The sequence below is a fragment of the Amia ocellicauda genome, chromosome 22, assembly GCF_036373705.1.
Source record: "Amia ocellicauda isolate fAmiCal2 chromosome 22, fAmiCal2.hap1, whole genome shotgun sequence".
In the NCBI taxonomy this organism is placed as follows: domain Eukaryota; kingdom Metazoa; phylum Chordata; class Actinopteri; order Amiiformes; family Amiidae; genus Amia; species Amia ocellicauda.
This window is the reverse complement of record NC_089871.1, coordinates 17,399,792-17,412,633: the sequence shown is the minus strand read 5'-3', so window position 1 is coordinate 17,412,633 and position 12,842 is coordinate 17,399,792. Positions and strand designations below refer to the sequence as shown.

The 12,842-nt window shown below is 38.3% G+C and overlaps 1 protein-coding gene across 5 annotated transcripts in view; it reads left to right on the top strand.

The window, feature by feature from the left end:
* Window positions 1-12,842, top strand: part of nfic (nuclear factor I/C) — a 173,689-nt gene that overhangs the window by 115,190 nt on the left and 45,657 nt on the right. For all 5 annotated transcript variants that reach the window (XM_066695196.1, XM_066695198.1, XM_066695197.1 and 2 more), the window contains 2 exons: window positions 6,127-6,250; window positions 8,010-8,134. In XM_066695196.1, the coding sequence (XP_066551293.1) occupies window positions 6,127-6,250; window positions 8,010-8,134 (249 nt within the window). The remainder of the gene's footprint in view (window positions 1-6,126; window positions 6,251-8,009; window positions 8,135-12,842) is intronic.

The window sequence follows — 12,842 nt, the reverse complement described above, 5'->3', positions numbered from 1 at the left end:
CTTACCATACAAAGCTGTGTACTTAATGCTGGGAAATGCCATGGAATGAACTACCCTCTTCAGACTTTAGAGAGTGACTGTGGTGTGTTGGTCCTGAGACAAATCAATTTGGCATTCTCACCAGATCACAGAGCAGATCACAGTGAGCAGAACTGAATTTGAGGATAACGAAGAGAGCAGAAAGGCTGAGAGGGGAAACAATTAGATTTAAAGAATATGCTGACTAGGATTATGATGACACAATGTAAACCACTTAAAGCACAACACATCTCGTACATCTTGCCCATGGACATTGCCATTGTTGCATTGCTACCTGTTTCCTCATTTGAACAACACATTCATTTTCATTTAAATTTTGACAGCACTATCATTTTTATAGCTCGCCTCTAGCGCAGAAGAGGGAGAGGGAGATGTTCAGTCTTCTAAGTCTAACTATCATCATGCACTCCCATGATATAGTTCGCTTGTTCCAACCATGCGCAAGCAGACACATTCATCAGGGAGGGAAATGAAGATGGGTGGGAGTCTGGGAGGAAAGTGGGATACTGACATGTACTGCTGGGATGCGTTTGCCATGCCCCTGTACACGAATGCTAATCTGTAAAATGGTTGATTTGTTCTTACACATTAGACATCCCAAAGATTCCCAAAATGTGAACAGTGGGGAAAAAAGTTACCAGTATATTACTTAGGCAGTAGCAGCAGTGCTTTGGCATGCATAACAATTCATGTTTCCCAAACTTACCATTTTCCATTTAGTATTTTCTCTACAAAGGCTTTTAGACTTACTGATCGTTATCGAGAATGTATTGTCACTTAGAATTCATTAGGTAAGAAGTGCAGTATGCAAACTGTGCTTTTACAGTGTTACATTTTCACTGTAAAAAAACAAATAGATTTAATCACTGCGGTGAACTGTGAAATCAGTTGCTGCGGTGGAGGTAGGTTATTAATTAGGTCGTTTTTTTTTTTCTTGTATTAAACTTAATTAAAATGGGAAGTGTACATACACTTAGAGCAATTATTTTTTTACATCAGTGATATGAAAAACAGTTTATTAGATTACATAAATGGAACCAATTAAGCAGAGGCAAAAATATACACAAGATTTACTGTTTACAAGCATATTGTTTAAATATCACTGCTTAACAAATTAATTAGAAATGATTAGACGAGATTCTCTACAGTTTTCTGCTCTAAATCTCTTTAATCTCTAAATCTGTATTCAATAGTCTGGGAATCTTTGTTTTGCCTTGTTCTGTAGCAGCACTGTAGAGGGATGTGGGGGGGATGAGACAGTCTCCTGTAGCCTCTTTAATTTGGAAATATATTTGTCATTGTTGAGCAAACCTCTCTTATCATACTTACAGATCTTATAGATCTCAAATCTTTCAGTTCTGAATTTCTGTCTATTGTTCCTTTGCTGCACTAATTTGCCTATTGTGGCTGGGGACCAGAGAATATCCTACATTAGTGTGTACACTCTCATTGATTGATATTATGGCTGATTTGGTTGAATACGAGAAAAATATCTGGATAAAATAGCCATTCTATCTATTTATCAGTCTGTCAGTTTAGATGGTATCTGTCTGTCTTTCTATCTATCTATCTATCTATCTATCTATCTATCTATCTATCTATCTATCTACTTATCTAATCTATGATGTGAATTAATCTAAATTATGGTAACCTTGGTTGGGGAAAGGACTCGCATTGCATAGAAGTTCTCAAACTTCAGACTCTCTTAACCTCAATTTAAGAAACTCTGCATGGACTGAGGTGGATCTTAAATCAGGTGAAACAGAGCTTGGTATATTTGCTTTCCCGTTTGATTGGTGTAATACAAGGAGTCCTAGAAGCCACAGTCCCCACTGGAGTGGATTCAACTACTGTGCAGAACGAGTCCTACCTCCTCCATTGGGAACATTATATGACCCTCAAAATCACCTGACTGGGCATAGAAGTGTGTTTTGAGGGCAGACAGTTATATAATAGTTTACAATGTATTATATAATCCCTGATTGAAGTATAAGTTTCATGCCTCTTCACATTTCATTTTTTGATAACTGCTTAAGGTCGCAGGTATGAGGTGCTTCATTTGTTTCAAAGTGAAGTTCTACAAAATGGTTTTAAAAAATCATCTCTAAATGGATTGTACCTGTCCATCTGGAGTGAGTTAGTCAGGGGCCATGTGTTGAGCAGCACAGTACAAAATGAATCTTGTCCCTAATTGCATTGCTGAAACAGTTTTTGTATAAATTATGGACACTTATGATTAATAGCTCCTGTAGCATGCTACAAAGTAAAACACCATAGATAATGGCTGTGCTTAAATGTACATCACAATTAACATTTTCATTGTAAGTTAAATTGTTTGACTTTTTAATGGTTTTCTCAGTTAAAAAACATAAGTAGAAAAAATTTTAAGGAAAGCAATAAAAAATGAATAGGACAGAATGTGTCCCTTGCATTCTTAGCCTTAATCATCATTCACTGATTATTGCAGTAGTGTCACATTTCACTGTTTATCAAGGTACTTACAGTTTTGCACCCAAAGTTGCCAGTGTAAGCGCTGAGAGTCCAGCTGTCCTGTATTATCTGAGAGAATAATTTTAACTTGGTTGGTTATGAAAATATTAGAGACTTTTTTAATGCCCATTGGTAGTATGATTCGTTACTGCAGAACAAGTTTTCAACTTTCAGCTACAAAAAGGCAAAAACCCAAAATGAAGAATGTATTGAGCCTCTGTGTCCTTCTGTAACATGACATTCTTAAGACTATGACAAGAATTGATGACATCACAGTACCGGTGTTGTATAATGAAGGTACAGAGTGCTTCATAAATCATACAGTCTGAAAACTGAAGGGGTTTGTGGGGAAAATGTGTGACCGCAACACTGCGACACACCGTTTGGCCACCAGAGGGTATTTGGTGTTGTTTAATTAGAACTGAACAAAATTCATAATAACTACATGCTGCCCATTGTAATGCAGGGCATTAATCAACTGGCTGAAACTAGTGCATCAATAATAACACTGTGCATATTCCTAGCATCAGTTAGAGCAATCGGACTGGAAATCAATTGCCTAAGATCAATTTGCAGCAGCAAGCAGTTTCTAGTATGTTGAGGTATATGGGCCTCACATTGTGAAATTAGATATTTGTGGTCAATGGAGGGATTAGCATGGAGAAAAGGCATGTACAGTGCCTTGTGAAAGTATTCACCCCCCTTGGCATTTTTCCTATTTTGTTGCATTACAACCTGTAATTTAAATGGATTTTCATACACAAAATAGTCTAAATTGGTGAAGTGAAATGAAAAAAATAAAGTGTGGACTTTAAAAAAATTCTAAATTAAAAAAAAAAAAAAATGGAAAAGTGGTGCGTGCATATATGTATATACCCCCTTTGCTATGAATCCCATAAATAAGATCTGGTGCAACAAATTACATTCAGAAGTCACATAATGATTTAAATAAAGTCCACCTGTGTGCAATCTAAGTGTCACATGATCTCAGTATATATACACCTTTTCTGAAAGGCCCCAGAGTCTGCAACACCACTGAGCAAGGGGCACCACCAAGTAAGCAGGACCATGAAGATCAAGGAGCTCTCCAAACAGGTCGGGGACAAAGTTGTGTAGAAGTACAGATCAGGTTTGGGTTATAAAAAATATCAGAAACTTTGAACATCCCATGGAGCACCATTAAATCCATTATTAAAAAATGGAAAGAATATGCCACCACAACAAACCTAATAAAGAGACCAAAGATAACCCTGAAGGAGCTGCAGAGCTCCACAGCGGAGATTGGAGTATCTGTCTATAGGACCACTTAAGCCGTACACTCCACAGAGCTGGGCTTTACGGAAGAGTGGCCAGAAAAAAGCCATTGCTTAAAGAAAAAAATAGCAAACACATTTGCTGTTCGCCAAAAGGCATGTGGGAGACTCCCCAAACATATGGAAGAAGGTACTCTGGTCAGATGAAAATGCTATATCTGGCTCAAACCCAACACCTCTCATCACCCCGAGAACACCGTCCCTACAGTGAAGATAGTTGTGTCAGCATCATGCTGTGGGGATGTTTTTCATCGGCAGGGACTGGGAAACTGGTCAGAATTGGAGGAATGATGGATGTCGCTAAATACAGGGAAATTCTTGAGTAAAACCTGTTTCAGTCTTACAGAGATTTGAGACTGAGATGGAGGTTCACCTTCCAGCAGGACAATGACCCTAAGCATACTGCTAAAGCAACACTCAAGTGATTTAATGGGAAACATTTAAATGTCTTGGAATGGCCTAGTCAAAGCCCAGACCTCAATCCAATTGAGAATCTGTGGTATGACTTAAAGATTGTTTCACAATAAAAAATATTTTGCATCTTCAAAGTGGTAGGCATGTTGTGTAAATCAAATGATACAACCCCCCAACAAATCCATTCTCTTTCCAGGTTGTAAGGCAACAAAATAGGAAAAATGCCAAGGGGGGTAAATACTTTCGCAAGGCACTTTAGGAGGGGTTCCATACACAGAAACAGCCAGTTGTTGTGATCTTGTGAATTATCATTGTTCCATACACACTAGGGCAATTACTCAGCCCCACATTGCAGGAAGATCATTGTCAAATATTGGCAGGTTTTTAAAGATGAAGCATACTATAACAAAAATGATTTAAAATATGCCTTCTTACACATGACTGAGCACACCTTGTCCTGTAGAGCTTGTCACAAGCTCAGAGCTACTGTGACTAAAGGACACATACATCTTTGTCAGCATTACCAGTGAGGGTCTGCGTCCTCTCTTCTGAATGTTCTGTGCCCACTGTCCGATAGACGCTTTCCATTAATTGTGTTACCATTGATCTCGGAGTTGTTTAAGTCAGCTTCTGCCATACAGTGAAATTAGCTTGGAAAATTCTGCAGATGCAAGTTCTGACATTCCTAACACCTGCTGCTGTGAGCAATGAGGTAGACCAGACACCCAGCCCTTTCATGTGACCGGATATCTGGTGGCCAGACAAATGTGTGGCAATCTGCATTAATCGCACTGCTGTTTTGAATGACAGTTTCCAGTTTCCAGGTCCTTTTTTATTGTTTTAGTTTTTAGTTTATTAGACTCCACAAAATTAAGAGAATGTAGAACTGCAGTTATGTCTTTCACCATCTGATAACATATCCTGTACTCTGACAGCTTCTCATAACTGATAATGATACTTGCCATAAGAACAGACTGTGTTTCTCTTGAGTTGCCTTGTGCTTTCTCTCTTATCTGTAGGGTATTTGTGAAGCAAGCTGCCTCCTTTAGCAAGGCACAGCAGCTAACAATGATCAAATGGCCGTGAAAGGGGACACATTTAAGGTAACATGAGAAGTGAAATTTCATAAGAGCTGCATATGGCTACAGACAATGAACAGCTGTGCCCTTCATACCATCACAGCCAATATTCATAGTGATCATTGTGGGGTTTCCAATTGGAGGTGTACAGGACCGGCATTGAGATGCTTTAGGTTTATTCACCCAGGCTGTTGGTCAAGCTAGCCCACCGAAGGATAGCATTCTTGATTGGTAAACAAACAATTCCCAATGGGACAATGGGATTGAACTCATTAGTGCCTGCTTAAAGATACCCCTTTTCCTGCAAGCTTGGGAGGGAGGTAGATTCCACCAAGTTTTCTGGCAAGTGGCAAGAAGGATCCCAGGTGTCACCGTTGTCAAATACATGTCCCTCGACACAGTTTATATTTGGTGTGCATTTCTCCCTGTTAGCACAATGCAAGGCAACAGGCAGTAGTGTATTTAGTCACAGGGTCAGCAGTTACTTCCACAGAGCTGGGGTCCAAACCTTGAATAAGGCTCAGCCTGAACGTTATTGGCAGCCCTGTCGAATAAGCTGAAGCACAAGCGCATGAAGAATGTCTTTTGTGGAAACTTTTTGCAGTCTCACTTTGTCATGTACTAGTTGTCCCCTTCTGTGGCCAAATGCATGGCGTTTCACTTCCCATGGTAACCTTGTTGTACTCTCATAGGTTTATTTTATTTTTTTGTAACTGTAGCAGCTCACTCAGGCTGCAGTGAGTCGTGTAGTGTGGCTCCTGTATCTGACTGCTCTTGTTGTGTCTGCCCAGCTCCGGTGGTGACGGGCACCGGCCCCAACTTCTCCCTGGGGGAGCTGCAGGGGCACCTGGCCTACGATCTGAACCCCTCTGGAGCTGGCATGAGGAGGACGCTGCCCAGTACTTCGTCCAGTGGGTAAGTACCACCAGTATGTGCCCAATGAGCAGGGAGAGAGCTCTGGACTAAAATTAAATCTAAACAACCAAGGCATTTCATAGGATGCTTAATCACACACTGCACAGCAATAATTCTGAGCTTCCCAGAAGTAGCAAAGGCATAATTTATTGGACTGGACAGCCTCTGGTGCTTATTGTTGAGTATTGTTAAGGCCCAGATTGTGGAGTAATTTATATGTTGGTCCTCTCCATGTTCTTCTTCTTCTACCAAAACTGGATGCTGATGTCACTCTTTTCATCCCCCAAATACCGGGGGATTGAGTGAACATCAAATTCACTCAATTTGAGGGGTGGAGGAGCAGAATAAGTAATCAATCCATCTGATCAGATTTCATAAAATACTAAAAAATACATCAAATTATAAATTTTACATGGTGGGATATGAATTGCTTTTCAAGGAAAGTTTTTGGTAAAATCGTTTGAATTCTATATTCAAATTACCAAGGAACTCCTGAAGATCTGTGAATATTCAGTTAAGTTTGCTGTCCTATTGATACTTTGATACATCTTCTCACTATGAAAAAATCCTTCATTACACAAACTCATGTTTTCCACCCAAGCCAATAATGTCCACACTTTAAGATCAGGGACTCAATAAACCCAACCACAAAACAGAAGTGGAACAGTGCCACCTCTGAAATATGCAGATATGGCAGAGGGGGGAAAGCAGAGATTTTAAAATAAAACTAAAACATTTCATTTTGACAGTGCACTGAGATTTGTAAATGGCTTAAGTGGAGATTTGACTGGGATGGCAGCCAGTGTGTAGTATTTTATCTGGGATTATGGGATGTCCAGTCCAATTTGGCTTAAAATGGCTTGAACTAGGAGTCTTTGCAAATCCATCTTTACCAGTGTGCATTCATAGTGTAGCTGTTCTGGTTAGAAATATGCAGTGGATTTGACTTGACTTACAAGTAGCCATAGGTTTGAAGTAATACAGCTTTTAGAAAAATGTAATCGTATTACAAATGTTGTCAGGATAGTAATACACAACAGAGTCTCTGTCAGACAGCTCTGCAGCAGGGATAGGGCGTGGGACAATCTATTATCAATGTCATTATTTTATTATATGTTATTAATTGGACACAGTATATATTATACTAATTGATTAATTAATGGATTGTTTATGTTGGAGTCTTGATTGTGTGAATAGATTACACATGTATGAGATGATATTTAAAAGTGATTTGTATGCAAGGTCTTTTATTCTGATGAAGATCTTGTATAGATCTGAATTTGCTCATATCTATATATATATTTTTGGGGAGAGCATATATGTTAGTGTGTGGGTATTATTTTATATTATTATTATTATTATTATTATTATTATTATTATTATTATTATTATTATTATTATATTTACCCAGCACAATAACATATTTGGGAGATGCAATTTCAGAGTTATTATTTTATTATTCTTTCTTTCTTTCTTATTATTTATTTTGCTCACAACGTTGTCCAAGGGAACACAAAATTCTAGAAGTCACTGTAAATGTAATGTATAAAAATACAGCACAGCATCATCCAATGACACTGTGATGCAAAATACCCTGCCAGATACAGCAAATATTGTATGCTTAGTTAGCTTGTAGCACTAAGAATTAAACAAAGATCTGACCATCTGCAGTAAGAAATGTGATTTTCTTTTTCTTTTCTATATAGCTGTTACCAAATTGTTGCGAATGTGAGTCTGTTTTTTGTTTTTTTCACTACAGGAGTAAAAGGCACAAATCGGGCTCCATGGAAGATGACATTGACACTAGCCCTAGTGGGGAGTTCTACACCTCGCCCAACTCCCCAGCCAGCAGCAGCCGAAACTGGCAGGAAGAGATTGAAGGGGGTGAGTGATAATACTGACAGTCGCTTGACACAGTGGGTAGTTTGTATTTACTGGGGCTGTGGGCCTACGATGACTTCCTACGATCGTGTGTATGTGTGGATGTGAGCACGTGTGTGTTTGTGTTTGTGTTTGTGTGTGGGTATGTGTGTATTTACAGTAAATGAAACAACCCACTCAGGTTTTGATCAGAAATCAGTCACACTGTAATAAAACTGTAGACAAACTTAAAGGCAGTAGTTAAATGTAATGTAATGTGTACTGTACTGTACTGTACTGTACTATGAGTAATTTTGACTCATATCCACCCCCTGTCCCCTCACTACTTTGAAGTTGTGAATGGCTGCTGCACTGACTAGGCTTTTGGGGGGATAAAATACATTTTTGTGTCTTGTAACCCTGATTATAATTTACTAATAATATGTAAGCCTTCAAAAATGTGGACAATATTCCTGCAGTTTCCCTTCAGGCCTACCCTACAGATTTGGAGTAGTGTGATCCAATCGCAGTTACATGGTTATGACAGTCTGTTTCATATCTAAATGCTGATCTGCTCAGATAATGCTTTTCTGGAGTAATCAATTATGATGCAGTATAATTATGAATAATTCTTCATAACTACTAACTACTCTCTCAGTTTATCTTGTCACATGGGATTAAGTAATACCCCATGCTGTTAGAAAATCCATTCTTCCAAAGCTTTTTCCACAAATGCAAAAGCACCTTATTTAAATTAAGGATTTCCATTAATTTGCCTCTTCTTTTCTTGCATATGTAATTGAGGTTTCATAATAATGTTTGCCTGAAATCAGCACTCTTAGTTCATAATCTTGTATGTACCGCAGGGTCCAGGAAACCCAGCATGATTTTTGGCATGTAATAATTTAATTACAGAGACACACATTGCTATGCTCATCCTTCTGTCCTACAGTTTAACAGAAATTGTTCTCTGTGATCATTTTTATTTGTATTGCTTTTATGCTTCTTCCAGACCCAACCACTGTAGCAGTGTGGAGTTTTTGAGGTTTGCAGCCTAGGGTTAAATTACATGTTAGATTAGCTCTGCACTTCTTTACCATAACTTATTGCTTGACATTTCTCATTAGTTAGTCACTGAAGTATTTCGCTTTTTAGCTGTTGTGTAAGTTAAAAGGGGTAAGGACTGTTTAGAAATGGATGCTGCAATGCAGAAATTGTTCACAGCATTTCCCCCCACTTCCTATTTGTTTTCATCCCTGACCCAGTATCCCTGAAAAACATATTCTTGGTGATAGTCAACATGGATTTATACAAGGCAGTTTTTTGAACATGCAACTGCAGCTGTAGATCACATGAAAGCATATGATATGATATACTTCGATTTTCAGAAAGCTTTTGATAAGGTTCCACACCAAAGCTCTAGGATAATATAAGTGAATGGATTATGAACTAGGAAACAGAGGGTGTCGATTAGAAGAGTTGCTTCTAACTGGAGTGAGGTTTGTTAGTGGAGTTCCACAGGGATCAGTACTAGGGCCTTGCTTTTTCTAATCTATATTAATGATCTGGACTCTGGTATAGTTAGCAAACTCATAGTATAGTTATAGTTAGTGGCTCATAGCAGATACAATCTCAGCAGCACAGGTTATTCAAAGGGACTTAGATAATCTCCAGGTGTGGGTTGACACCTGGCAGATTAAATTCAATGTGGACAAGTGCAAGGTATTACATGCAGGTTACAAAAATGTCCACTATAATTACACTATGGGAGGAATAGAACTAGAAGACCTAGGAGTCTATGTGGACTCCTCACTTTCTCCATCCAAACAATGTGGGGAAGCAATAAAAAAGGCAAACAGAATGTTATTGTATATTGTCAAAAGTGTAGAATTTAAAACAAGGGAAGTAATGTTAAGTGTAAGTGTACAATGCACTAGTTAGACTAGTTATGTGGAATACTGTGTACAGTTCTGGGCACCACATTTCAAGAAAGAAATTGCTGCTCTAAAGGTGAGCAACTAGGCTTATTCCAGGTTTGAAGAGAATGTCCTATAGAGAGACTGAGGGAACTGAATTTTTTCAACCTGGAACAGAGGAGACTACATGGGGACTTGATTCAACTCTTCAAAATCATGAAAGGCATTGAGCACCTCAAACCAGAGGAGATCTTCAGGGACACACAAATGGAAATTGGGCTTAAAGGCATTCAAGACAGAAAACAGGAGATACTTCTTCACACATAGAGTTGTCACAAACTGAACAAACTCCCCAGCGATGTGGTTGAAGCCGACAATTTGGGAGCATTCAAACATAGACTGGATAGGATCCTTGGATCACTGAGTTATTAATGGACACCAAACAAGCATGATGGGTCGAATGGCCTCCTTTCGTTTTGTAAACTTTCTTATGTTCTTTTTATGTTCTAATATCAGCTCCTTAAAAGCTTTGCCATTGTAACAGGTCCTCTTTCATGGAGATTTCTCACTTCACATTGGGGGGGTTAGTGTGACATCTACCAAGAAGTAGTGCCATAGAACTGTTTTCCAACTGGTGATTTGCTAGTACACCAACTAAAGGAAAGTCAAATCATAAGATAGTTGATCTGGAACTCTGCTTTGTCATTTTATGGAACACTGTTTAACTTTGAAAGCTAAATACAAAATATTATTGGTAAAGGTCTCTGCAGGGAAATCAAAGTTTGGCCTTAATTTCTAGTCAAAGTCTGGGCCTATATTATCACTAGCCTGTTGTGACAGGATTCCCCAGGGAGTGTCAAGTCCTCCATTTAACTCCTCAGTTTGGCAGTGAGTTTGTTTTGTGGGCTTCTAGTGTGGCCTATCAGGGCATTTCAGAGTATTTGTTCTCTTCATCTGTCTTGTACTGGTATGGTTATATATTAATATATGTAAACAAAATTGAACAAAATCATAAAAAGTTAAAATAAAACAAAAATATGAAACATCATTGGAAAGGTTAAAATGGCAATGGGCCGAACAGATCAAAGATGGACATAGGACACCGAGAGGTGAAAAACACTGAATTAAAACTTCAGCAACTCCTGTTTGCATATTTGCCTGTTTAGTTGTTCTATGCAATCAGGAGTTATTTGGTCAGCCAGATAATCCAAATACTTTAGTAAGCAATGAGGTCCCTCACTTCCAGCATGGAATTGAGTTACTGTAAGGATTAATCTCTGGTTTGGTCGATATAAAGATTAAACGAATCTTACAATTGTTAGTCAGTCATTTTACACAGTTGAAGCATTATTTGGACATGTTCTTATTGTCCAGCACCACAACTGGAAAAATGCTCAGTACAGGCTCAATCCTCAATCAATTATTAACCTGCTCCTATTAAATGCTTGTTTTCATTGCTGTTCAAATCAAAAGCTGTTTAAAGCTTTGTGGATGTTTAGCTTCTCAACTGTGCTGTCTTCAAATGCTGAAAGGTGTTTAAATAACTAAAGCAGCTGAGTGAATATCAAATGAATACCTTATTCATTAAATTAGATTGCAGAAAAACAGGCCCTTCTTCCAATATATCCCATGACATCACATTTCCTTCAGTGATGATTTATGTATTAATACTAATACATTAATTTAGCAAAAAAGAAAAACTTCATGATGGCTGCCCGTTTCACCAAGTGAAGAAGAGAGCCAGTGGTGTCTAATTAGGCTGGTTCTCAGCTTCCGGCCAGGGGAACATCCTAAATAAGCCTAGAATAGGTTACAGTCAGGCTCTCTTCATTGTTTTAATCGCTGGGCCAAAATGTACCTTGTCTGATATGACTGAAATGAAACATGGCCTCTTTTATAAACAATGTTATCAGATAACCAAACAAAATTCTGGGCGGGTTTAAGGAGCCAGGCTAATTAATAGTTAAATATAGTTTTGGCCTAGATTACACAGATTATAATATTTTAAGATGTTCTTTCATTGTTTTACGGTGCTTTGGTGGTATTTCTCATTCTGTGTATTTTTTTAAAAGCAATTCCCTATGTATGGTTCTAATTATTTTGTTTTTCATTTAAACTGATTGGCTGTTAAATTCCTCTGAATGAAGTGGCGTCAGTCCTGAATCTACCAAAGCCTTGCATCATCTTTTGTCACAATCTTCAGCTGGTGCTTCATTCTGGTTACACTAGGACAGAAGGGAGGTGATTATTGAAACCTAACCTAAGGTTTTAGAAGTACGAGTCTTACTCCATTGTGGTGCTAAAAGCTTCGGTCAGGTGGAAATCTATTTTTTTAATTAAGTGGTCAGACTTAACGAGAAACTTAATGAGAAACACTTTAGTTTAAAAGTTGTGCTGGTGTAATTTCTGTACATCAAAAACAATAATACCTAAATAAGCAATAGTCTATGAGTCCAGGTACCCTTTCTTCCTGAATACTTTACACTTTTTGCAGAAGCCGTCTGAAATATTTTTATTTCCCCCCAAATAAAACAGAAGTGTGTAGACACCTTAAAACTAAGTGTTCGTGAATACTTATTTGCACATTATGCTTCGTTATTAGGTTTCTAAAAGAATCGAGCATTGTACCTAGTGGGAAACTAAACTATATGATTGATTAAAAGTAGGGGAGTCATTTCAGACAGTCTTGTCTGTTTCCTTTAGTTCTCCTCAAATCCTAAGTATCCTCCGCACGGTGTGGGAAACAAACAAAGATGTGAAGTATTCTTAATATATGTGCTGATCAAGGACTCAGGGGCTGTGAATCCCTGCCACGT